The sequence below is a fragment of the Xiphophorus hellerii genome, chromosome 18 (genome assembly GCF_003331165.1).
Source record: "Xiphophorus hellerii strain 12219 chromosome 18, Xiphophorus_hellerii-4.1, whole genome shotgun sequence".
In the NCBI taxonomy this organism is placed as follows: domain Eukaryota; kingdom Metazoa; phylum Chordata; class Actinopteri; order Cyprinodontiformes; family Poeciliidae; genus Xiphophorus; species Xiphophorus hellerii.
The window spans coordinates 30039776-30065781 of NC_045689.1; the positions used below are offsets into that span (position 1 = coordinate 30039776).

At 40.9% G+C, this 26006-nt stretch overlaps 2 protein-coding genes and 1 long non-coding RNA gene across 3 annotated transcripts; 2 read left to right on the forward strand and 1 right to left on the reverse strand.

Annotated features, from left to right (window-relative positions):
- Positions 1-4893: 4893 nt before the first annotated feature.
- On the reverse strand, positions 4894-12577 carry LOC116708013 (RIMS-binding protein 2). Its single transcript, XM_032545766.1, has 5 exons — positions 8180-12577; positions 6266-6422; positions 5781-5902; positions 5613-5684; positions 4894-5510 (listed from the first exon to the last, which is right to left on the reverse strand). The coding sequence occupies exons 1-5, from the start codon at positions 8399-8401 to the stop codon at positions 5445-5447; spliced, it is 639 nt and encodes a 212-aa protein (XP_032401657.1). The 5' UTR covers positions 8402-12577; the 3' UTR covers positions 4894-5444.
- Positions 6403-24341, forward strand: LOC116708014 (uncharacterized). The gene is made up of 3 exons (XR_004336591.1): positions 6403-6666; positions 8969-8976; positions 24331-24341. It is a non-coding gene; the product is annotated as an uncharacterized LOC116708014 (long non-coding RNA).
- On the forward strand, positions 12744-19869 carry ywhag2 (3-monooxygenase/tryptophan 5-monooxygenase activation protein, gamma polypeptide 2). Its single transcript, XM_032545765.1, has 2 exons — positions 12744-12986; positions 17480-19869. The coding sequence occupies exons 1-2, from the start codon at positions 12900-12902 to the stop codon at positions 18134-18136; spliced, it is 744 nt and encodes a 247-aa protein (XP_032401656.1). The 5' UTR covers positions 12744-12899; the 3' UTR covers positions 18137-19869.
- Positions 24342-26006: the final 1665 nt, after the last annotated feature.

Sequence of the window (26006 nt, forward strand, 5' to 3'; positions counted from 1 at the left end):
ATTTTACGATTTTACATAAAGTCAAATTTCTTGAAAGTTATAGTTGAAACATTTTCATAACAGCTGAAGGAAACATAATAACTTGAGAATAAGATAAAATCCATAATACTGCCCTATTAATATTCATGACATTTGATAATACACTCTTCCTTTCTCACAACAGATTTTGCTTCTAATTCCTTTTACATCCACCAGGTGGAAGCACCATACAAATGTGATCAAATTACTGATCTCTCTTTAAATACATTGGGATCAGTGAAGGTTTAATGTTTCAGCCGTTGCATGATGACACAGTTTACAGAGCAGAAGAAGGAGTTTTGTGTTAGGGATTAAATGTCCGTCCAGTTTGTAGAAAACGTTTCATCTTCCTTAAACTTTATCACAGTCCGTCACAGAACAACAATACACATGAATGCATTTGTTTTTCTTCTTTTGGCTGATAGAAAACCAGTAAGTGGTGGTGGCAGCATCATGCTGTGGTGACTCTCTACTTCTGTAGGAACAATAAAGTAGGAGTTAGGAGAGGATGGATGGAAGGAAAGCTTGTTAGCGTCACAATCTATTGGGTGTTTTTAGTTTATGTTGGATCTGTTTATTGTTATTTATGTTCTACAAGACTCGCCATATTCACTCTTCTCCGTGTTTATTATTATTGTTAAGGTGTTGCCATATATTAGCTCATTCTTTCCTGTTTAGTTTCATGGTTTATTCTCGTGCTCCGTCTCTTGTATACTTGTGTTTCTTTTTCTTTAGACAACAGTCAGGCTGTTTCTGGTTCCTTCAGTCTCCTTCCCTCAGTCGGTCTGTGTTTCTCATTTAGTCCTAAAAGCCTCTCAGTTTTTACCGTCCCCTGCTGTGTTATTCCGTTCCCATGCCTGTTTCTCCGTTTCCATGCTCCTTCTTCCATACTCCATGTCATTTTTTCTCTTTTTTTGTCCATTGGAGACCTGTAAGGTTTTGATCTTCATCACTAAATCTTCTAAACATGCCTCGTTTGAGCACCTTGGATCTGTCTCGACCCGTTTTGCTTCTTTGACAGATAGAGCCTGTAAAAGACCTGCAGGGGGCAGAGAGGCGCTTTTCAGCAGGACAGCGATCCAAAGCACAGCTGGAGCCATGGAAGGGTTTTCATCAAATCACGTTCATGTCGAAGACTGGCCCAGTCAAAGTGCAGACCTGAATTCATTTGACAACCCTTTTCTTTTTGTTCACAGACGTTTTCTATCGAATCTGACTGAAATTTTCTTCTGTGAGTAATGCAACTCTTAGAGACAGTAAGTATCCATTTAGTATAAATAAATGAAAAAAAATATATAAAAGAAATAAATTGAACCAAACTTGTTTTTTTTCCTTCCACGATTATGTTTTACCTTCTTTATTACTTTTTTTTTTTGTCTAAACCAAAATCTGTGTTTTCCCCTTAAGAATTAATTTATATAATTTTAACAATTTCTTCCCAGAGTTTTTCCACCTGCAGCCTCTGCAGCCACTAGGTGGCAGCACTTTACAAGCATGTTTGTGCAGATTGGTTGGTGACGGCCCTCAAACTGTATAACTGAGCTAAGATGAGCCGGGAAAAATATGCTTCTCATATTTATATGTTTTGGAGAACAGCAAATATTAATCTACCATGTTTTTGACCTAATGATAAGCTACTCTTCTGATAAGAAAGTGGGAGAAAAATTAGTTTTAAATAGCTTTGGGGGATCAGATGTAGATCCTGTACCAGAAGCATTCACATGGCTCCCTACCTATGCTATTTACTTATGTACTATTTCACATTTTGTTACATCAGTTTCAGATTATTTGGGTTTTGTCCACTAGACAAAGTAGCACATCGTTGTAAAGTGAAGGCAAAATGAGACTTTAATGTGAAACTTTAATGTGAAAAAAAAGTCACATTTTGGGAAGGCAGCATCATGCTTTTCTTCAATAAAAACAGTACAGCTTCTAACTGATGGTAGGAATCTGCACATCCAGATAAAACTGCACTGGAAAGTTTTAGATCATGATAGCTCTAGCATATATTTGTGTCAGAATGGCCCAGTCAAAGCCATCCATCCATTTTCTAACACCCTTGTCCCTAGTGGGGTCAGGAGGTGCTGGTGCCTCTCCAGCTAATGTTCCGGGCAAGAGGCGGGGTCACCCTGGACAGGTCGCCAGTCTGTCGCAGGGCAACACAGAGACAGACAGGACATGCACACACACACTCACACCTAGGGAGAATTTAGAGAGACCAATTTACCTGACAGTCATGTTTTTGGACTGTGGGAGGAAGCCGGAGAACCCAGAGAGAACCCACCATGCACAGGGAGAACATGCAAACTCTGTGCAGAAAGACCCCGGGCCGGGAATCGAACCCAGGACCTTCTTGCTGCAAGGCAACAGTGCTATTGTGCAGCCTGGCCCAGTCAAAGCCCAGACCTAAATTCAATTGATGTTATCCAGTTTGCAATCCAGTTGAATATAAATGCAGACCATTCGTCATTGAATTTTTGTTTGAAAAAAATAGAAAAAAAAATAATCAGAATGCGTAACTTTAAGTGAAAATTGTAGTTATTTCATTTGTATTTTCTTTTGGCTTTTCTGTTTGATTTTTTTTTTACAAAAATTGTCACAACTGTCTTTATTTTATTTTTTTTACTAGAACTTGGTTTGCACACTGACTCTGACTGACTCTCAGTCAGAGTTTAGTATAAATAAATGAAAAAAAAATATATAAAAGAAATAAACTGACTGACTCTCTTGCTCATTTAGATGTGTGTTTGCTGAACCCAAACACCTTTGGGTTTTGATCCATATTCTGTTGTCTGCAAATTGGCTGTTAAAGGCAATAAAGATACAAAAATATACATAAAAAAATATTAAAAAAACATTAATCCTGTCTATTTTACAATTATGCTTTTGTTTCTAGTGTGAAATCCCAATAAAAACAATGAAATATTAAAAGTAGGACGTTATCCAGTGCTCAGTGACGGCTGTACTTGGACGTTTTGGGCTCCTGGCTCCCTGATGCCATCTATCTCTGTCAGCTCAGCGCGCTGATCGTTCTGGATGCAGTCCCACGTTGTACAGGAATAGACTTGTGATGCAAGCAGAGCTCTGGGTGCAACAGTGCTGACATAATCTGCAGACTGCATAGTCATGCTCCCCTACCATGGGTTCACTCTGAACATGCACCCCCCCCCACACACACACGCCATTATGACAAACATGAGCACACTTTTTTGTCTTTCTTTTTTTTTCTGCATTCATATTTGCTTTCTTAGCTTTCAGTCGAGTTAAATTTACTGTCGGTTGATGCACTTTTAATATTTTTAGCACCACTGCTTCTCTCTCCTTTTTTTTCTTTTCTATCAGGGCCATCTTTTCTCGGTTTGATCGCCGCCCATCCCCCTCCCTCCCCCAACTTCCTCTTATTTCTTTTGGTGTGACTCTGAGGTTTGGCATTGTTATGACAACAGAGGACACAAGACTGTCTCTGCTCCATTTGCAAAGTTTCTGTTGCTGCATGCACATTGCAGAGCAGAGCGTGCACCGCCTCGCTTGGGGATGGGGAAGCCTCTGCAACAGCCCCCTTCCCCCCCACACACACGCATGCACACGCCCACACACGCACACGCCTTGTCACACACAGAGGTAGGCGTGAAGAAGTTCTCAGAAATACGAAGACCTTCCTGTAATCTGAAACACAGAATGAAACACCTGCATGGCTTCCATCCTTTTTTTTTCTTTCTTTTTTAACCTCAAGATCTCCTGAAATTTAAGCTTTCTAGATCATTTTTTTCATGTGAATTATTATTGATGTCTGGAATCAATAGGGTCCAAATTTGCCGCCAATGCAAGGCTTCATCTCTGAGGGTTATTTCCTTAAAAAGGGAGGCAGCAGCAGCGATGCATTCATGGGTTCAGAGTTTGAATTTGCATCCTCGTCTTCGCATGAGTGTGTCTTCGAACTGTACATTCAGACTGACAAAAGAGCGATCATTGAAAATACATGAATTCAGAGACACTTCTGCAACATCAAAGAACATCCAATTGAACCATTTAGTATTTATGATGAAATATCAAAAGTTACAAAACAAAATGAATGAGTAATTTGAATCACATCAACCACAAGTTCAAAAACCAAATAATGAAAACAAAAACATCAAGAAAGATGGAAAACATTCTATTTTATGGCAATTAACTTTTATTTCAGCTTTAAGGATGTGTTCAGACACTTCAGCATGCTAACCACAAGTGTGTGTGCGCGTGCGTGCGGGTGCGTGTGTGTGTGTGTGTGAGCTTTTCCTGTGTTGACCACGTGGCTCAGACAGGGTTAATAAAAAGATCGCGCTCACTTCTGGGTTTCCTCTCTTCTTCAGAAGTCGAAACGCTGGTAAGATCTTGATTAGTGGGTTTATCTAATCATTGGGAAACTTGTTGGATTGTTTTTACTGTTTTGTCTCTTTTTACATTAAAATGCTTCATTATTAATTTGATTTTACACTAAGCTTTGGTAGTTTTGTTCTGTTTTTTTGTTGAATGATGTTGAGTTGGAAGTTTGTGGAAACCAGCCTTCACCTTCGCCGTCATTCTTCGGAGTTTGAGCGGGAGCGCCCAGAAGCTACTGACATACAGTGTTGTCACCCATAAAGTAGAAAGCACTACTAAACTTCACTACACAGTGTAGTGTTTCCTACTTTATGGATGAGTATACTGTTAGCTGCAGAGGAAAGTGCAAAGAAGAATCAAGCCAGATGATGTCGAAGTTCATGCATTTGATTTGAACTTTTTTACACTTTGTACAATGTTCTATTAACCAACAGATTGATGTTAATATTGATAACATTTGTTGAGAAAATGATTAAGTCTGATCTGTAGATGGAAGCATGATGTTGCAGTTGTTGCTTTAACTTGGTTTTCTGAGCTTTTTTGTTTTTACATGAATGTTTTAATGTGTTATTTATTCTCTTGCATCAGAGATTAAGCATGTTTTAGAAAGCAGATGAACACAATATAAGGCAAACTAGATTCAGACACTCTGGTCTGCACAATGCTGTGACTAAAAGTGTATTTTTTTTAAGGCTAGAAGTCACCAGACATCCGTCAAGTTAAATTCTCTGGAAATAATTTTGCTGGATTACAAAAAAAAAGATATTCAATCATGGTTTTAAAAATTGTCTTTTTTTCCCCTATAAGGTGAGTTGGAGTTTTTCTTTAAAATGATCAATAAAGAATCGTATCCTATAACCTGTTTCTCTTCATTGTTCATCATCCTGATTGTTGTGGTGGGCTACTTGTCATACTTTGAAGGCCTTCTACAGCAAAAGTAATACAACACTACTATATAAAATAAAAATATACACAAATATTTGACATATTTACATTTTCTCAGTAAAAGCTGCTGATTTGATTGTGTATGTGACTTGGTATTAGTAGCAGAGGTGTTAGCATGGTGTCTAACTCCAGGGTAAGGGTTGCAGGAAGTTCGAAGGAACCAAACCTCGTCTTCCGTGAAGATCTCCCTTTTAAAAAAAGAGAGAGAGAGAGAAAGAGAGAAAAATGAACTTCTGTGCAAACATTAAATTAGAAATCAGTCATAGAGTCACAGCAGAGTTTGTGCTCACAAAGTAAAAACCGTCTTGATCCATGTCACCCAACACATAGATGATGTCTCCAGATCGAAAGCCCAGTTCGACCTGAAACCCAAGGAAATTCATTTTAGGGTTGAAGACCCCCCTATAGATAGGTAATATGCAGAAATCTGTGGTTAGTTTGACATTTGAAGCGCTCACTTCACTGTCCATGTTGGGGGAGTTTTCCCATGGATCGTAGTCGAATAAGGCCACCATTCTTCTAACGATCACATCTTCACGAATGCTGGCAACATCACTTAGCTCTGGTGTTAAAGACATACCTGTTTTGGAGAAAATGTGCGAAAGTATTCTTTAAACAAGAGTAAAATAAAGAAGAAAAAAACAAGTAGAGAAGCTGTATTTAAATTTCAAGCCTGCCTTATGAACCCACAAACACAAAATGCTAAATAACTTTTTTTTTTGTTACCACTTCCTACATAAAGCAAACTGCACTAAGCTAACCTTCCACATGAGCTCAGAGGAACTGGAAGAGGGTTTAGGTCTAATCAGATTTTTCCAGTCAATAATATTAAAGATGCTTGAGTGCAAAATGTGTTTTTGCTGATTTAGGTTCATTTTTTTCTCTCTATTTTCTGTCTGCGAGTCACAGTCTGACATTCTTGCAGAAAATGATGAGTTGGTACCTGTGTGGTCCACAGGCAGGAAACCCTGCTGCATGAGAACATGCTTCAGGTACTCGTCGTCCACTGGGACTTCAGCCACCATGTTGCTTGGCACGTAGCCGGAGAGACCACCAGACTCTCCATGGTAGAAACCATCGGAGTCTTTGTCTCCAAACACCTGGCGAGGCACACAGACCGCACGTCTCATCACTTTGTTCAAACATTAATGTGTGCACTTGTTTAGGTTGCTTTTTCAGAATATTTTCAGATTGCTAATTTTGCTAACGTGTTTCTCCTGACTTCCTGACAGGTAGTAAAATTATTAATGTTCTGAAGTGGCCCAGTCAAAGATTTGAAAATGTTTATTTTAGCATTTAGTGGCAAAGAGGCCTTCCAAGTTAAAAGACTCGGAGAGCAATACTGTTTAAATACATTTAAAACATGCAAAGAGCGGAGTTTGATTGCCGTTTGAAGAAATTTACCTCATTTTTTCAATGAGCTGTTATTCATTCACATGTAAATAAAGACATAATTAGAAAACTCACACTTTTGTATTGGTTTTCTATCTTCATTTTCTTCATCTTATTTAATGTTGAAAACAAAAGCCCTCTTGGTAGAATTAGAATAATTTTAAGTCAAGTCAAATTTACTTTTATTGCACTTTACAAATAGTATGTTGCCATTCCAAAGTGTTGTACAAGATCATCTAACACAAACCTAAATCTTCTAGGGTTATGAATAATTGTGGATTTATCTTTACTATTCAAAAACCAAGAGAGCACCATTTTCTGAATCAAGTTTAGGTTAAGGCCGGAGTTGGGAATGTACTGGTAATGCTTAAATCAAGGGTAAGTGAGAGAGCATAGAACTCAAAAGAATGTCCTAATACTGCTAGAAATACCGGTGTGTGGGTGTGTGTGTGTGAGCTTGTTCTTGTATTTGATACATTGTAAGGACCATTTTTCTAATGCTACTTTATGGGAACCCGCTGCTTCTTATGGGGCCCAAACCCCAGGCCTTTTAAGAAGGGCAGTTTTGGGGCTATGGGTTAGGTTTAGGACTAAGGTGTGAACTGAGATGAGGTTAGACTAACGGTTAGATGTGAACTGGTAATGGTTAAGTTTAGGATAAAGAGCAGGGTTAGACTACAGAAATGAATTAAAAATAATAACGAAGTCAATGCAAAGTCCTCGTGAACTTTGCATTGAGTTCACACAGACATATATAGTGTGTGTGTGTCTCCTTGTATTTATACATTGTAAGGCCCGTTTTCTCCACAAATACTTATGTTTTGAGGACCCACTGTTCCTTACAAGGCAAAGGTTAGCCATAGAAATGAATGAAAAATCCCTTGTGAAGATATTAAAGCATATTGTGTGTGAGTGTTTGCGTGTGTGTGGGCGTGTGTGTGTATGAACCAGGTTCTTATATCCTTGTGGGGACCTATTCTTTCAACAATGTGGACTTGTGGGAACCACTGCTCTCTGTGGGGACATTTTCTTGGTTTCCATGTTTTTGGGGTAAGAAGTTAGGTTAAGGACCAAGATGTGAATTGACTTTTGTTTGGGGTTAAGTTGTAGAAAATTAATGGAAGTAAATGTAAAGTTTCCACAAGATATGAAAACACGACTGTGTGTGTGCATGTGTCGGGGTGTGCGTGTGTGTGTGTGTGGGTGGGTGTGTGTGTGTGTGTGTGTGGCAAGAACGGAGTGAAAAAAGGCGGCAAGTCACCTAAATAAGCATCAAAAAAACAGAAAAGAAAAAAACAGTTACAGGAACTCAAGAGAAGAGTTCATGTCTCTGTACATGTTCAGCGGGCCTGCACAAACAGGAAACAGCAGCAGTATCTAATTTCAAAGAAACCTCTCTGCAGATTGAAAATGAGGAAGCACAACACACATTGCAGAGAATCACTAAAACATAAAGCGTCTTTACCTTGATGATCTGGCCAGGCACAAAGGGCAACTCCTCCGCCGCCGTGTCAGGGTTGGGAGACATGGCGGCCGGGTTGTACGGGTAAAGCGCCACAAAGAGTCGAATGGTGGGGATGGAGACCTGGCTGGCGGTCTCCAGGTCCCACTGCCTGAGGTCCTCCGGGGTGGCGACCCTCACCTCGTCAGGGTATATCAACACATCCAGCTCTAGTCTGGTCTCCATCAGCGCCGGCAGCTCCCGACTGTCCACCTGGCAGACAGATGGCTGTTGTAGACAGCAGACCTCTCTTTAGCTTCATCCTAATTTGAGGTAACTAAGCTAAGCAGAAGGAGCTGTAATCCTCTTTGAAGCAAGTGGATGGATTCATTAGTTCAGCAAAGACTGTGCACCGTAAGACTGCAGTTTGAAAACAAATGAGAGGGAAGACTTCAATTGAAAGCATCAAGTCAATAATTTACCTTTTTCATTGCATCTTAGCAACAAGAAGAAGATACATTTGGAGTATGTAGTGACCATTTAGGAGTTCTTTACATTAATACTGAACAAATTGTTTAAGATATAAAATTAAATAACTTCTAACCAATTCCAAGAAGAGTCAAGCACAATTATTCAATCTGAACCGTTTGTCTGCAGTAAAGCTGACAGTGTGAACATTTTTGCCTTGATTAGGGCCATTTTTTAAACTCCTCCACTTCCTGCTTACGTGGCTTGACCCAGTTCACAGGCCATGGAAAATAAACACTTCCTCCCTTGACCTTTAGTCGGCAGGTGGCAAGCTGCTCCTAAAAGAAACACAAGTTTTGACAGCTACTGTGATAATTGGGATGAACTGAAATGTAAAAAGGAAAACTGATTTTGAAAGATCTGGGTTGGACATGTCCGACACGTACGGCGCCTTGAACTTTACAACATTTTTGTCATGTTTCAACCCGCAACGGCCGCGTCGAGGACTCCAGGCCTCCAAACGTGGGTTGCGCTATCCCCTACGCCACCACAGCATGCAGAACTGTACTCTTAAGTATGTGTTTCTTGATAAACAATTTTAAAAAAACAACAGGAAACATTCACTTTCAGAGAACAAAAAAAACCCTTATATTGCCAGAAAGAACGTAGTCAAAGATCGGGATTCCAGGAATGATGTTCATTAGACAGATGAATCTGAATTATTTGGACACCAGAACAGAGGACATTTTATAGCAGTCCTAGAAAAGAGTTTCTTAACAATCGGGAAGCATGAAAGTGGACGTGTCATGGTCACATCCACTTTAGATTATACCGTATAAAATTCATGGTGCACTTATATAAGGGAAAAATATAAAATATGTGACAAAAATAAAACTGAAGTAGAACCGGACCTTTCAATGTGGTCAGTGACCCAAAACATACCAATAAAGCCACCAAAGACTATCTGAGAATTCAAAAATGGAAAATCCTGGGTCAGGTCAAAGCCCAGATCTGGATCTTATTGAGATGCTGTGATTTGAAATTGACTGAACATGAAAAAACTTAGTAATGTTACATCCTAAAGAGAAAAGTGGAGCAAACTTTACTCAGACCGGTAGTAGTTACTCACTAAAATAGTTTTAACTCTACTCTTAATAGCAAGAGCTAAAGGGATTGATCCTAATTGTTAGGCCTAGTTTTGTCCTGAGTTGGAACTTTCTTAAAAATTTACATTTTTGTTTTTTAAGTGCAAATAAATACATTTCTTTTCTAGGGATAAGAATATGTAAGAAAACATTAATATGTGAACATTTTAAACAATAAACAACTGAACACTGAATGGGGTGCAGCTCAGCTTGGCACTTTTTTCCCCACAATGACCTCAAATAGACTTGTTCTGTAACTATCAAGAAAATCCCACTAGAACAAGATTTTCTAAACGTGACCCTTTTACCACAAGCCAATGTCAGCGTTCAAGCAAAAATGTTTCCCACACAAAAGCCGGTAACAATTGCTGACATTTTGTCATCGAAAAATAAAATCCACCCCAAATTAACAGGAGTTTAAGTAATTGAACAGGATGCACCAAAAAAATGTGCAACGTATGAAACTTGCTGTTTATTTCACACAAATCATGCTACCCAGTCTGCAAACCACACATTTCAGTTGCAGTGTAAAAATAAACTACCTTGTGGCTTCTTAGAGCGCTGCAAAATTTGGGGGTTTGTGCTCTGCTACGTTTTTCTGTGGTCTCGCTCTGAGCAGCAGCAGCGCATCCACAAACTCCAGAAACTTTTGTAAGACATTGCCAGATGGGGTCCACTGACAACATTGGCCTGGCAAATGGACAATGAGAAAAATTGGGAAATGTTTCTTTCACATTTAATCTAATTTAATTGGCTATCATATTTTCTTTGTATTTTTCATCTGGCAGAGAGAAGAGGGAAGTCTGGGTCTCCCTACTGAGGCTTCTATCCAACCCCGGAAAAGCACAAGAAAATGGATGAATAGATGGATGCATGGATGGAAAGTTTTTTGTGTGTGTTCTTGTATTTTTTTCTTCCAGACTTTAAATGAGAGACAATGTAATTTAAGCGTAATAAATATTTTTCTGATTAATCCAGAGGGTTTATTGGGAACACAAATATTAACACACAGTCACATCAAATATGAGACACCCGATACTTGAATGAGACAGTTCAGAACATGCTTATCCTAATCTGTTGCATAATTCCTCTGTATTTTGTTTTATCAAGTTAAACGTTTGCACACTGTAACACATGAATTTCCCCAGAAACGAAAGTAAAGAAAGTGAAGCTAAATTATTACTGGAACAGTCTTTACTAATCCTGACCAGAAGGTGGAGCTGTAACAGCTAAAGTTGCAGGTCGGGAGAGACAGCATTGTGAGAAAGATTAAGAATCTGAAATCAAAATATCTCTAGATCAAAATATACACAATACAAACAAAACTTTTTGACATGTAAACAATTACAATAGAAAAATCCATGAGGTGATTTTAAGTTAGCTTAACCTATAAATCAAAATATGTCAAATCTTGATGACCCAAGGTTGTAAAAGAGGCTTAAAATCAACATTTTAAATAAAATGAGACATATTAAATATTCTAGTGAGTAGTTGTTCAAGCTGAAATCTTTTATAGAGGTTTACAAATCAGTACCTCTAACCCTGAGTCCTTTTTATTTTTATACTTTTTGTCAATGTTTTGTATTGTAATTTTATGTCACAGACCAACAAAATGTGACATCACCTCAATGATAGCTGAAAATACTTTTTGGTAAGAGTTAATTGAATCGAGAGTGTATGCAAACTAACATATGACAGTAAATTAATCTAAACTGTCCCTTTGTTCTAATTGTTCTGCTGAAAGTTGAGGTTCTGCTCCTGCTCAAGTCTTTTTCACCAAATAAACAGTTTTGTTTTTGCTCTGAAGCCAGTCAGTTGCACTGAGATCTATTTAGGTCCATCAGATTCATAAAATACAAATTCCACAAGTCAGATTTCAACTAGCAAACATTTTTAAAACCACTTTCCTTCACGTCACAATGAAGTGATGGAATGATCAGGACCCCTGACCATACCTTAGATCAGGGGTCCTCAATTCCAGTTTCTGAGGTCCCATGTCCTGTAACGTTTAGATGAGCGCCTGGTTCAACAAGCTTGAATCAAAATGACTCAATTACTTCCTTGGTATGCAGTCACATCCTGCTCATGATCTGATTATTTGACCCAGGCCTGTGGAAGCACAGGCACAGTGGCGGTTTCTGATATGGGTGACATGGGCATCGGTCCAGGGCGGCATCTCATCAGGGTCGGCAAGAGACCTCCACCTCCTCGAATCCCCGTAACTCCACAAGGCCTCACAACCGCACCCTCTTTGGTGGAAGAGAACTCTGGTGTGGTTCTAATGCATATGTGGACGCCAAAACGCTCGACTTGAGTGCAGGGTATTCTGGGTAAATACAGCAAGTCTAGCGCAAGCAGGAGAAATGGCTCGTGGTCGTTCAGCAAAGACAAAAGAGAAATCCTGCTACCGCTAAAATCGGACGCCACTCCATTTGTTTGCATTTTGTGAAGAAAGGAAGTTGCGCTCATGTCTTCTTCAGAGGTTTTCCTGTCGTTTCCTTCAGTGGTGCTTGTTGCAGCGCCACCACGTGTGAGGAGGGGAACATATTTTTCAAAGGGTTTCAAAGCTGAAAATGTAACAAATGTTACAATTTTATCTACCGGACTACCAGTGGAGAAAGAACACCCTATAAATGTATTTTATGTTTGATTATGTCTTACAACAGCTTACCATTCAATGCCAGTTGATTCCCTGCTTTCTGCGCCAGCATGCTGCTGCCACTTCAATAAACTCCATTTCCCAGAAGGCCTTCAGTACCATCCATCCCCATCCTCCTGCTCATGTCTGTCTGCCTCCCATGTATGCAGTGTTACATCATTTGCACAGACACCCACCTTCCTGAGTGATGACGCAGCCCGTGGAGAGTGTGTGAAGAGGAGGGAGAGGAGGAGGAGGAAGGTATGGAGGGAGGGGGATAGAGGGAGGAGAGAGAGAGAGGGAGAGGAGAGAGGGTGTCCCGTCTGCACTGAGCCTCAGACAGACAGCAGGGAACAGCTGCAGCAAGCGCTTCGCCTAGGATTTCACTGCACTGCAATTTCAAATATCAGCCGTTTTCATCCACGAAGCCCACGTCGCTCAGCTCGACCGAGCAAAGCCCCCCGTCCCCTCCCAGCACTAACCAGTAGAGAAAATGGTCGACCGCGAGCAGCTGGTGCAGAAAGCCAGGCTGGCCGAGCAGGCAGAGAGATATGATGATATGGCAGCAGCCATGAAGTCGGTAAGTCCAATCCAACAGCGGGGGGGGGATGATGGTGATGATGATGATGGTGACTGAGTGATGATGATGGTGACTGAGGGATGGGTGGGAATGTGCTTCTGGATCTTGTTAGCTCCGTTTTAACAGCTACCACACTCAGCAGCTGCTGTAAAATAGCAGTAAATCTCTTTATTACGTTGTCATCAGCTGGACTGCAGCTTAGCCCCCCACCCCCATTTGTCCTCTGAGTTGGGTCCAGCCCCCCCCCCCCCGACTCCTCCCCTACGCCTACCCCTGTCCTCTGAGTCGGGTCCAGGCTGCGTTCTGCTGCTCATTGGGCGGTGCCTTTCTGTCGAATCAGAGGATGCTACAATGAGAACGTGTGCAGGCCCTGACGTGCATCTGTGGACTAAGACAGGAGCCCGGCATCAGAGTGACGGTCCTGCTGCAATGCATCAACAGATTTTTTAATGTCGTATTCATAATATGATAATCTTCTGGTACCGCTCTGTCTCATTTTCCTCTGTTTTGGAGGTAGAGGTTCTGGGAGCAATGTAAGGTTCTTCTGAAAGAAAAAAAAAAGAAAGCTTATCATCTGCTGCTGCTTCCTCCTCCTCCTCCTCCTCCTCTTTCACCTCCACCGTCTCCATCACCACCTCCCTCCCCCCACCTTACTCCCACTCCTCCGCCTTCTCCTCGTCTTTGTCATAAATTATACACTACTGCTCCTTTTAAACATGTTTTATCCAACCTTTTACTCAGATATACCCAACAGGAGCTGTTCTCTCCTTTGAAACAAAAGGTAGGATTCAGCAGGTTCTCTCTGGAATATTCTCTGTCATACTGCAGTGAGTCAGATTGAGCAGATTTCTTCCTCTGCCGTCTCCTCGGTGTGCGACCGAGGCAGCAATTCTGAGTCGTTTTCAGGTTAACAGCTCCTGATTTAACGGCGTAATAGCTGATGTGAAGTGGATGACATGGATGGGCTGTCTCACATTAGCTCCCTCAGCTCTTATTGGTCAGCGCTGAGAACAGATCCTTTGTCTGCTTGCCTCTCTTCCTCCCTTTTTCCTTTTTCCTTCTCCTTTTATGACATATCAGTGCTGAAAAAAAAAAAATCGCTGTGTCACTGGTACCGGCAACATCCTTGAGCTGACGCCCCCAGATTAAAACCCATCTCTGCTAATGGAGAAAACCGTTCCACTACCTTGTGCATCGTTTATCGTTGCAAGAAGGGATTCCATTCCCTTCTTTCCAGTCTGCTGTGTCAGTCAGCTCCAAACTGGGCCCAAACAGCCTCTAACCAAAGGGAATCCCTATGCCCTTGCGGCCCACGGAACGGGGAGGCCCTGTCGCCTTCATGTTAGCCTCGTGAAAAATATGCTCTAAAACTAAAACTAAAGGACGGTCGGCCACTTGAAATCATCAAAAATGTTGATAACAGCAAGTTGTTTTGTTTTTTTTGTTTTTTTTTACAGAATATTAATAATTGAACCAATGAATGGTTTGTTCCTGAACTTAAGACTGAGGAGTCGAAGGAAGCTCGGACGAGTCCATTCCCTCTCCACCCACTTGCTGTGACGTCACCTTCCTCCATCCTGAGCACGTAACCGTAAATGAGAAATAATTGCTCCTCTCAAATCAAACAGTCATTCCCTGTGTTTTCTGCATGATCAGTTTTAACCAGACCGGATCTGCGGTCCGATCCTGTTAGAAAATCGATGCAGTCGAGTCTAAATATAACGGCTCAGCTCAGAGTGATGTCACTAAAGGTAAAAAGGTCATTTTGAGCCGGAGAGAAGGTCACTGGGACATGTGAACCGCCCGTGCAGTCACGGTTTTCACTTACACTGCAGCAGCTCCAGTCCCCGTGAGAGCACATTAACCGTCTCTGTCCCTCCTTCTCTTGCCTTTCCTCTCCCCAAACCCCTTCACTCCGCTACCCTTCCTGCTAACCCCCCCCAACAACCTTGAATATAATTTCTCGCTAGCTGGCATTAGCTGCACACGTGGCAGCTGGAACTACTGGTGCACTAAATGAATGGATTGCCATGGAAACTGGGAATTGCGCATGATGAGTGGAATATTGTTCATCCTCTTTGCTGTGGAAGAAGGACGGTCGGCAGCCAAATGAGCACAGCTAGAAAAACCTAATGATTGCTTCCCTCCAGAGAAATCATTATTAAAGTTCATTCTCAAGGGATCTGATTTCATTGGAATCAGAGGAAAAGGAAGCTGTGGATGAATTTGATGGAGTTTTTTCCCCCCTCCTATATACATTGAAGGGCTTTGAATGTTCAACGGCCTTTTTTTAGGGTGTTTTCACACCTGATAGTCTGGTAGACATGGTTCAACTGGGGACCAAAATCACAACATTTGTTACATTTTCAGCTGGTGTGGTTCATTTTCACACTGCAATGTGTAAAAAAGCCCCAAACCTTTAGAAAAACCAGGGGGGTGCTGTGACGGCGCAGGGACAAAGCATGACTGGCGACATTTGCCGCATGTCTTCCCCCTCTCTCATTACCCTGTTTCCTGTCAAACTACTTTCAAATAAAGGCCACTAGAGCCAACAAAACCTTTAAAAACAACAACGTTCCTGCCCTTGCCTGTGGTGGCGCTGCACCAAGAACCACTGAAGTAAACACTGGGCGCAAGCTCCTTCTTCATGAAATATAAACAAAGAATGAGTTTCATTACATGACTCACATATTTGTTTTGGTTGTATTTACCCAGGATGCCTTGCGGTACAGGCTGCTTCCTGCCTTTGGAGTGGACTCTGGCCCGCTTGGCGTTTACATATGCATTCAAATCGCACCAGAGTTCACTTCAACTGAACAGAAGCCTGGGTTTTTGGGCGGACCTTTTTTTTGGTCACATCACCCCAAACAAACCGTATTTTCTAGGCAAATGAACTAGAGTTGAATTAAAGCAAACTGAACAGGGCTGATGTGAATGCACCCTTAGTCACTTGAGAAGGTTGAGGTGAACCTGCTCCAGCCATGGTTGTCAAAATCCCATATCGGACAACAGAGGTAGAGGTGAGCAGGTTTTGTGGCTCGACAGTGACCACAAGGCCAATAGATTTAAGGCGAATCAGTTATTCAAACTCACTATTTATCTCCACCGATGAATACTGGAAGGGTTGCAGTGAGATGCGTCAAATCACTGGAATTTAGCCAGAGGAAGTTTCATCAAAGGAAAATAAAACTACACTGAAATGATTTGTGCTTAATAAGAGGTTTCTGACGCTTATCTTAGAAATAACACTCTATTGCCCCTGCCTCTTTGGCTACTCAATGGTGGCTTAATTTTGTAAATTACTCTGAGAGGTCCAAGGTGATTGGGGGGTTGAAGTCAACCCACCAGGGTTACACCTCAGAGACACCAAGCATAGTGGTAACAGTCCTGTATCAGTTGACTTATTTAGGGTTTAGCTGACTTTGCAGGTTGAGGGTTTGGCATAGTGATGATTGGCAGTGTGGTTAAGGTATTTCAGGATCATTGTGTCATGCACACACTTTTTTCCATTAACACACATTGGATGAGTCACACTGAAGTCCATAATTGATGATAATTAGGCTGGGATGGTTGTTTGCCAGAAAACTGAAGCTCCTCACCCAACCGGTATGTTTACCTAAGCTAGAGCAGGTTTCTGACAATTATTTTATGCACAACAGCTTGCCTACCCTGAGTTTTACACAGAGTTTCTCTTCACCATTTTGAATGCGTGAAATATTGACAGCTTGATTGGTAATCTATGAACACCAGAGGTAGTATAGAGAGGGACTTAACATAAAAAGTGACTTCAGTGTTTTTCTGAGGGTGGGTTGAAGTCAACCCACCAATGTTACGTGTCAGACCTCAAGCCATGCAGTCATAGCTGATTTTAGTAGGTCTGAGTAGACTTCACATCTCAATGATGATGTGACAGAGCAATGACAAGGGTGGTGTTCATCCAGCCGGCCAGGACATTAAAAGGAAGAAACATCATGGATTTGTTGTAACCTCAAGGTGAGCAATGTTGTAAAAGTCTGCTTGGACGCAATATTTGATCAGCTGTCCATACATTAGAACTTTTTTTCTAATATCTTTAGCATTCAATGCAAGAATGCCAATGCATTGACTTATTAATCAGGATTTCAGTTAGTAACCAAAATCCTGAAGCTCAGGATTTCTTTCATCATCATTTTCCATCATTATAATGGAAAAGAAATGTTTCTTTTTGCTATTAACAGAACTTTTGCAGGTTTTTATGAAGTGCTTTAAATTGATCACTGGACTTCAACCAGGGGAAGTTTTTTCTTTTTCAACTAAACGCCTCTTTGGTTCCACGAAGTTGACTTGCTTTTTGAAAGCTCATGTCATCAGCTTGGTTGGTGGTTTAATGATCAGAAGTAACTCAGATACGGACTTCTCTTTGTTGGTTTGAGGCAGATCCAGTTTGTGAGAGAGGTTAGTGATTAATTGGCATGGCTCTTCAGAATTAACAGTATTTGTGCTCTGTCTTCCAGGTGACGGAGTTGAATGAGGCTCTGTCCAACGAGGAGAGGAACCTGCTGTCCGTGGCTTACAAGAACGTGGTGGGAGCCCGCCGCTCCTCCTGGAGGGTGATCTCCAGCATAGAGCAGAAAACCTCCGCTGATGGCAACGAGAAGAAGATCGAGATGGTGCGGGCCTACCGGGAGAAGATTGAGAAAGAGCTGGAGGCCGTGTGCCAGGACGTGCTCAACCTCCTGGACAACTTCCTGATCAAGAACTGCAGCGACACGCAGCATGAGAGCAAGGTGTTCTACCTGAAGATGAAGGGCGACTACTACCGGTACCTGGCCGAGGTGGCCACAGGCGAGAAGAGGGCCACCGTGGTGGAGTCCTCAGAGAAGGCCTACAACGAGGCCCACGAGATCAGCAAGGAGCACATGCAGCCCACCCATCCCATTCGCCTGGGTCTGGCTCTCAACTACTCTGTGTTTTACTACGAGATCCAGAACGCCCCGGAGCAGGCCTGCCATCTGGCCAAGACCGCCTTTGACGACGCCATCGCCGAGCTGGACACCCTCAACGAGGACTCCTACAAAGACTCCACTCTCATCATGCAGCTGCTCCGAGACAACTTGACACTGTGGACAAGTGACCAGCAGGACGACGAGGGCGGGGAGGGCAACAACTAAAGGGGAAGCCTCACCTCGAAAATCAGAAAGTCAAAATAATTACGAAGGGCCGGTGGACTTTGGCAGCCGCTTTTGCCGATGAAACTACCGCAGCAGCAGTTCTTTATTTTTCCATGTGTTAAAAGAAAAGAATCAAAAAGAGAGGTGAGTGTGGGAGGTTAAAATCTTAGTTCAAATATATATAGAAATATATATGACAGTTGAGAGGTGAGGCCTCCGTCTTCTTGGTTTTCTCTTTGACATTTGCCAAAAACCACTGATACGTCAGCCAATCAACCTGAAGTGGTTGTTGTTGGATTGAAATGGCAGCCTCACACTGGCATAGGAACTGATCTTGTTCTGTCAAGATAAGCTGCTTACTTAGATTTTGTGTGATAGAGATGCATTTGAGTCACTTGAGAGAGAAAATGCTTGAATGGGGAATAAAAAAAGAAAGGCCTCACTAAAAAAAACAAAACAAAAAAAAACTAGGCTGCATTGGTTCCAGTGGTAGATGTAAGGGCCCTGAAAGCTGTTAATTTTACTCTGACAAGTAGAAAAATCTGCAAAAATCCCCTAAATTTTTATGTGATTATTTCATTTTGAAAATTCGGTCAAAATGAGCTCCCTTACTGCTAATTTAAATGTTTTTGGCATCTTACAGATAAGTCTGTTGTGTTATTGGAGCCACTGATTCTTTTTGGAGGTGAGGGTTACTAAAAGGCAGAGACTTAACGAAATGAATTACAAAAATGGAAAAAAAAAGACAAAAAACAAACAAAACAGATAAAAGCAGCTTCAGAGTTTGTGGTTTACTTCTGTGTTCGTTTTATTAAATGCACATGCCTACTATACTGTTTCTTCAGTGTAAGATGACAACAATAATATTGCTTATTCAATATTGTGCATGCTGGTGATGTATTTATATACAGTAGCTTGACTTTATTAACTTATACTGTGGGTGTTAAGTATTCATATGATTGAGGAAAAAAAAACAGGCTTTGTCTAATGTTGTTATTTTTTTATTCTAATTTATTTATTTTTTTTAATTTTTAATTTGCTATACCAAAATGGTGATCGTAAAAATTGACCTGTAACGGCCGTTGCTTTAGTGACATGCAATATGTGTGTTTAATTTGTTAATGAAAGAAAAAAAAGGATAATTTACAAAAAAAGAGAGAGAAAAAAAAAATAACCCACCAGTGCTTACTACCAGCTGGTGTTATTTTTTTTTCACTTTGAAGAATGATTATGACATATTTTGTTCTTTGAACAGTATTTATGTACTTTTTTTTCTGTCATGCTATCCAGTTTGAAATGACAATGGTGACGTTTCCAAGGCTCGATGTTTCTGTTATGAATCCGCCTACATGGACCATATTTTGTTTCTGACGGTATACGTTTGATTTTTTTTTTTTTCTACTTGTTTTTATAACTTTTAGCTGTTTTCCTGAGTGACAAAAATATCTTGAATGTGAGTCATTATGTAGCAGTTGCACAAGAACCGGAATAATAGCTATGATAATAAAAAAAGAACATGACTAAATTATACATGCACCATTTCCTCGGTGGTCTAGTGTATTGTTGTGTTGTCACCCGTGAGAACACTTTGCATTTAAGAGGAAGCCCTTCGTTCGTAGCTCGTTTTATCGTTTCGTGTGCTTTATTTTCCGTGCCTGTATCGTTTCTACATGCCTCATTTGCGAGTAAATCTCTAGCATTAAAAAAAAAAAAAGGGACTCTATTATGGTATTTTGGACATCCTGCAAGCATGTTATAGATATGCATATTAAACACTAATGCACAACGTTACACCGCAGAGAACGCTTTAGTAAAGTTTCAGAACAAACACACACACAAAAAAAGCTGCTGAACAGATTTGTCGTCGTTAATGCTGCTACTTCTATAGATTATTTATATATCACATGGACAGCAGTTTGATCGACTTTTATTGTTTTTTTTAAATCAGTGGTTTGATGGATTTAAGAGGGAAACCAGAAGCCTTAAGGCCAGTAACACAACCTTGTTCATGTCTGCCAATTATGCGTCTCCATCCTGAATCAGCCTGCATGAGCTCACAGTATGAAACAGCTGCTTTGATTTATTTTTAAATGTATTGAAGAGCAGAAGCTCCAAAAGCTCAATTTTATTTTAATTTAATTTTCAGTTTTTTGTTGTTGTTCTTTTAAGTTATTTGTAAAAGAAAATCATGTCTGGGACTTTCATCGTCGCTAAGAGACTTTGCCTTGCTCGTTTTTTTTTGTTTTTTTACTTTTCATTCAGTTTTCTCTGCTTATTTGGCTTTTATTGTTGTTTCTGTGACTCAGCATCATGCATGTACACGTTATGAGGTAGTTTGATCCAGAGGATCTGACCTAATGGTGAAACTGGGGATACAGCCTGTATGGTTAGAGTTTATTTTATTTTTTTGGTTGCCATCTGTTGTCCATTAAAGTTATTTGTTTATTGCTATCAATCTATATATTCATTTCTTGTCTATTCTAGCCATGTATTGCCATCGTTGCATCAACACAGCTCATCCCTCTTTATTTAGCAGTGTTAAAGGGTTAGTATTATTAATCAAGCAACTGTTACAGTAACAGATAAAACATGAAATAGGGCCTCTATCTCTTTAAAAACTCCTGCTCTTTGTGAAACTTTAGGAAGTCATTACAACATGGCTCCTCTATTGGCAATTTAACAATATTTTTTACCAGCGTTGCACTGAGACGTAGCTCTTATAAGGAGCTCAGCTGATGCGCATCCAGCAGGGGTTTGCTAATTGCTGCTGGCTAGTCTGAAGGAGCTGAGGTGTGGCCAGGAAGAAGCTTGGAAACTGCAGCACAGAGGAGGAGCTGCAGTTTGTAGGTGGGGCTAGGTCCACTGAGGCATTTTGCTCAGCTGTATGGTTGCCATGGGAGATTAAAGGATTCCTCAAACATGGATGAAAGAATCTAAGCAACACTTCAGGTATATTTTTGATGACATTATTACCTGATGTAAAGTTTTTTTTTGTTTGTTTTCTTTTTAAAGTCAATTTTACATAATACTGCTCCTTTATATCTTCCTTTTGCCCACACAGCAACTCTATGACTTTATATAGCCCCCTGCGGGTCAAATAACTTGGGGTGTGTGTGTGTGTGTGTGTGTGATATGCATGCATGCTCGGAGCCGCGTTCAGGTGGGGACCGTGTGTGTTGTGTAAACCTGTGCTGAGTGCTTGTGGGTGAGATCGTGAGATGGAGTCGGTTTCAGCTGCAGAGCGAAGACACAAGCAGCGAACACACAGCGAACATCATATTTGCTTTAAAACCACTTTTAGCACACAAATCACCAAACGATTCTGCAAAAAAAAACCCAATAAAAATAAAATAAAGTATCCAACATCCAAATAACGACAGGAGAGCATCTTTCCTTTTCACCTTGCCTGTGTCAGGCACTCAGAAAAGATCAAGGCTGCAGATCTGTGTGTTTCAGACAGGAAGATGGAGCCTTCTGACGATTGATAAACTGAAGTGGACGCCCCCCGCACCGCACCGCCCTGACCTCCACCCACCACCTTCCGACTGCAGCCTCTCCTGCTGCAGCCCGCTGCAACTGAAGCTTTCATGAGATGAAATTCTGAGCTTTGAAAGGTCCTCCTAGCCAACCAATAGCTGAAAGGCTCTATCTGCGTGGCCTCCAATCCCGTCTCTGTTGCTAGGGCTATAATAAGTATCCCACCATCAGCCAAGCTCCTCGCTGCGCTTGCTGCAGACACCTTTTGCATCCTGGAATTAAAAAAACAAAAAACCCAGAAAGCTCTAAGCACAGGAGAAGCGTCGAGGTTCAGCATCAACCTACATATGTTCTGGTGTTTTAATGCGGTGCAGCGCTTTCTGGCACGCCTGCAGAACGGATATTGGGAAATTGTGGTGACATTAGAAATCTCTAAACACCCAGGAACCAGCTGATGGATTTGTAATTGGATCTCCAGCAGCTTCAAACTCAGTTTAGCGCTTGCATGACAAATTCTTTTCAATTAAAGCGACACTAAACAGATGTTTGTGCTAGGAAGGTACAGATTCCACAACTAGCTATACGTTAAACAAGCACTGGAATAAAATTTCCCTTTATCTTAAGAAATTATTTTTAATCTGGTTTCATGTAAGGGAAAACATTTTGTTCTGCCGGGTTCCCATCACAGTCGTTACATAAAGGGAGGTGAGGATGACGGCGCACGTATGAAGCAGATGAGACGAGAACGCCTCCGTGAGCGTAAACGCAGGCAGGTTATTCTTTCACTTTTTGGATTTCAGAAAGTCTTTAATAATCGATAAAAAAGGCAAAAGATTTTTTTTAAATGCGTGTTTTAAAAAAATATGTTGCACTGAAAGCCACTGCCAGCAACAATAATTAAGTCACACATTTGTTTTTTGTTCTACATGACAATACATCAGACAGTAAGAATGACCTAAATATTAGCTAAATCCCAGAACAACAACATACAATTTTTTAAATATTTTGAACTATTTCAAAATCTCCGATGATATTTTCATGGGTTTCTAAGCTTCAGACAAGTTAATTTATTAATTTAGAATATTTGAGTTAACTACAGGCAAACTTATACATAATATTTTAAAAGAGGGTATTATGTAAAAGCAACTTTTTTAACTTTACATCATGTTATAATGTTATTCCCTCATCAAAAACATTCCTGGAGTGTTGCTTTGATTCTTTCATGCATATTTGAGGAATCCTTGAATCTCCCATGGCAACCATTCAGCTGCGCTAAACTCCTCTGAGCTGCAGTTTCCAAGCGTCCACATCACAGAGCAGCTCTCCCCTGCAGCTCCCCCATTCAGCTCCTTCAGACTAGCCAGCAGCAATTAGCAAACACCTGGTGGAACTGAGCATCTGCTGAGCTCATTATAAGAGTTGCTTCTCATGACCCTTTAACGTAAAAACGTCGTTAAAGGGTTAACTGAAGAGCAATGTTGTGATGACTTCCTGAACCTGGAGTTTCAGAAAAGGAAGGAGTTTTTAAAGAGACAGCAGCCCAGTTTCCTTTAAGTCATAACAATATATATTTAAGAATCAAAGCAACACTCCAGGAATGTTTTTGATGAGGGAATAACATTATAAAGCTTAAAAAAGTCGCTTTTACATAATGCTCTCTTTTAAAATACATCCAGAAGTTTGACTTTAGTTTAGTGGATTTTGGTATTTAACAAAAAAAAGACTTACAAAAAAACACAGGGAACACAGGGAGCCAGAGTCGAAGAAAAACAGGAATCCAGGGGAAAAAGCCAGCAGGGAATAGGAAAAATAACAGGCTATAACCAGGAAAGTAACGTGAGGATCCAGCGAGGAGTGAGAGAAAGAGACGAGTCGAAATACTGAGAGGCTGGCGCTGATTGGCTAACAGGATGCAGGTGTGAGGAGAGACACAGAGAAAATGGCACAGGGGGCAACGGAGAGCACACAACCAGGAAAATGAATCAAACTAACAAATAACTAGACACAAGTAGGACTAAAACGGAACACGCTACCAGAATCAATAAATCAAAAGTATTGGTTTTACACAATACTGCTCCTTTTAATTATCATTTTGTGAATCTGAGCAGACATTTTTGGGTCCAGGGCTTTCTAAGCTGGTAAGGAAAGTGCGGCCTTTGAACTTGTCAGTGAGTAAACATGAGTTAGTAATTACTGCCACTTCAGGAATATTAACATAACTCTGCTGGCTTTCCCTCCGTCTTGTCCTCTGACATTTAAAACACCAGATTATTTGCTTCGTCCATCAGTCAGTTTGTGACATTTCACTGAAAGGTCACCACAAGGTCCAGGCTCTGGTGCCGTTGTCTATTGATTTTACTTAACAGCACCGCCGCATGATGAAAGCGAGGCCTCGAACCTCCCGCCGTTCATAGATCTCACTGTCCATGTTGAGCCGTTCATCATAAACCCCCCCCCCAAAAATTCAAGGCTGTCGGGGATTACACCGGACCAGCGGTGAGTCTCTCCCCCCCACAGTCCAAAGACAGATCTACTTGTAATCGACTCCTTATTTGGGTGGCGGCCAGTAGCCAAAAAGGAAATCAAAATTGTTGGAATAAAACACTCTGTTGTATTTCTGAGTAGCTCCCCAAAACTAGAGGCGTCAAGTTTTAGAAGTTTAAAAACAATAAAAAATCCAGCTGGCCATGATCTGCGGCTTATAGATCTTCCGGAAGATTACAGACGTGCAGCTTCAGAAATGTCAGGCCATTAGAGGTAGAGAAGGAGGGGAAAAAGAGCGATGGAGAGAAAAAAAAGGGGGACTGAGAACAGAAACAGATCTATAAATAGGCTTCCCTGCAGCCTGAGTAGACAGTGAGTAGACCAGAGACATCAATGTGACAGCCTTCCCACTAAACACACTATATGCTTCTTTAGTATGAATAGAAAAAGATAATATCCTATAACTAAAGATTCATTGTTTGCGTGTGGGTTTTTTCTCTGAAAAAGTGGCATAAAATTAACCCAAACACAGGTAAAAAAAATGAGTTTTTTTCTAAGTGATAAATGATAAGATGCAGAAGGCAGCTGAATTTTTCTGGCACGAACGCAGCCGTTACGCTCGACTGCTTCAGCATGAATTATTCAAGCTAACATTTAGACATTGTATTATTTATCAAAAAGTGCCACAACACTTAAACCAGAGGGTTTTTATGAAGCTATCCGAGCTAGCATCCCGTCGCTAAGCATTTAAAGCTGCGATACGCGACTCTATCCGGCTGCAGTCCGCAGCACCAGACGCTCAATTTTTCAAAAGGCTTTAAAAAAACCCCAACAACAATCAGATGTGATTATTTATAACTACAAAGACTTGTGTGATGAGGACAAGTTTGCAAAAGGTGAGTCTAAATTTAAGTTCCCACTCGTCTCCCCCTCCCTGCCTCCTGTTGTGTTACATAACAGCTCGCTCCTTGATGGCCTTCCATTTCAGGAGAGACGCAACTGGAACAAAAAACATAACAAAACCAAGTTAAAATGTCATTATGTAAACTATAAATGTTACTCCTTTTAACTTTCCAACTGTAGGAGAAAAAAAAACAAACAAAATGAAACATGAACTTCAATATTAGTCAATTAGGATTTTAAGCTCAGTGGGTGTTTGAAGGTTTAAATAATGGATGGGAGGCTTTCTGGTTTAATTCTCTCTCTATAAACTTTTTATTGCCTCCTTGTCCTTGTTCTTCAGTGAAGAGTCAACCACTTTTGGTATTTTCACAGAAACAGCTCGCCCTCTTCACTGCCAAATGCCCTTAAAGTGGCTTGCAAAAATTATTCACACCCCATATTCATATGTTGTCCTGTTACAACCACAAATTCGATTTATGTCAATGGGACTTTATGTAATAAAACAACACAACACAGTGAATAATTGTAAAGCAGATTACAAGCTATGAGCCATATCATTTTATAGAACCATCAATTATGTATATACGAAATATGACGTAAAATAAATTTGACCTTGTAGCTCGGTGCTTTGAAATTGAGCCTCTGTCGCTTCTTTCTGAAACTCAACATGGCTCCTTTACTAACTCTTTGTTATTTTTATATTTGTTGAACATGAAACCTGGAGGAACTCTGGTGGCGCAGGGGTTAAGCACAACCCACATATGAAAGTTTTAGTCCTCGATGCAGCAGTCACAGGTTCGATTCCCGGCCTGGTGACCTTTGCCCCCCTTCTCTCATTACCCACTTTCCTGTCAATTCACTATGAAATAAAACAAGAACCAAGACAACCTTGAAAAAGAAAGAAAATGAAACCTGGGTGTAAATTCAAACTGGAAGACTCTCTTCACCTCCCAGCCTATCGTTGCTCGTCTTCTCCTCAGCTCCTCCAATCATCATCGCTCCCTTC

Excerpts from the sequence above, each read along its gene's own strand:
- LOC116708013 (XM_032545766.1), bottom strand. The coding sequence starts at position 8,401 with ATGGAGACCAGACTAGAGCTGGATGTGTTGATATACCCTGACGAGGTG. Across the intron at positions 6,423-8,179 it reads TGCCTGGCCAGATCATCAAG|GTGTTTGGAGACAAAGACTC; the intron begins GTAAAGACGCTT and ends GTGCCTCGCCAG. Across the intron at positions 5,903-6,265 it reads CCTGCCTGTGGACCACACAG|GTATGTCTTTAACACCAGAG; the intron begins GTACCAACTCAT and ends TCTCCAAAACAG.
- ywhag2 (XM_032545765.1), top strand. The coding sequence starts at position 12,900 with ATGGTCGACCGCGAGCAGCTGGTGCAGAAAGCCAGGCTGGCCGAGCAG. Across the intron at positions 12,987-17,479 it reads TGGCAGCAGCCATGAAGTCG|GTGACGGAGTTGAATGAGGC; the intron begins GTAAGTCCAATC and ends TCTGTCTTCCAG.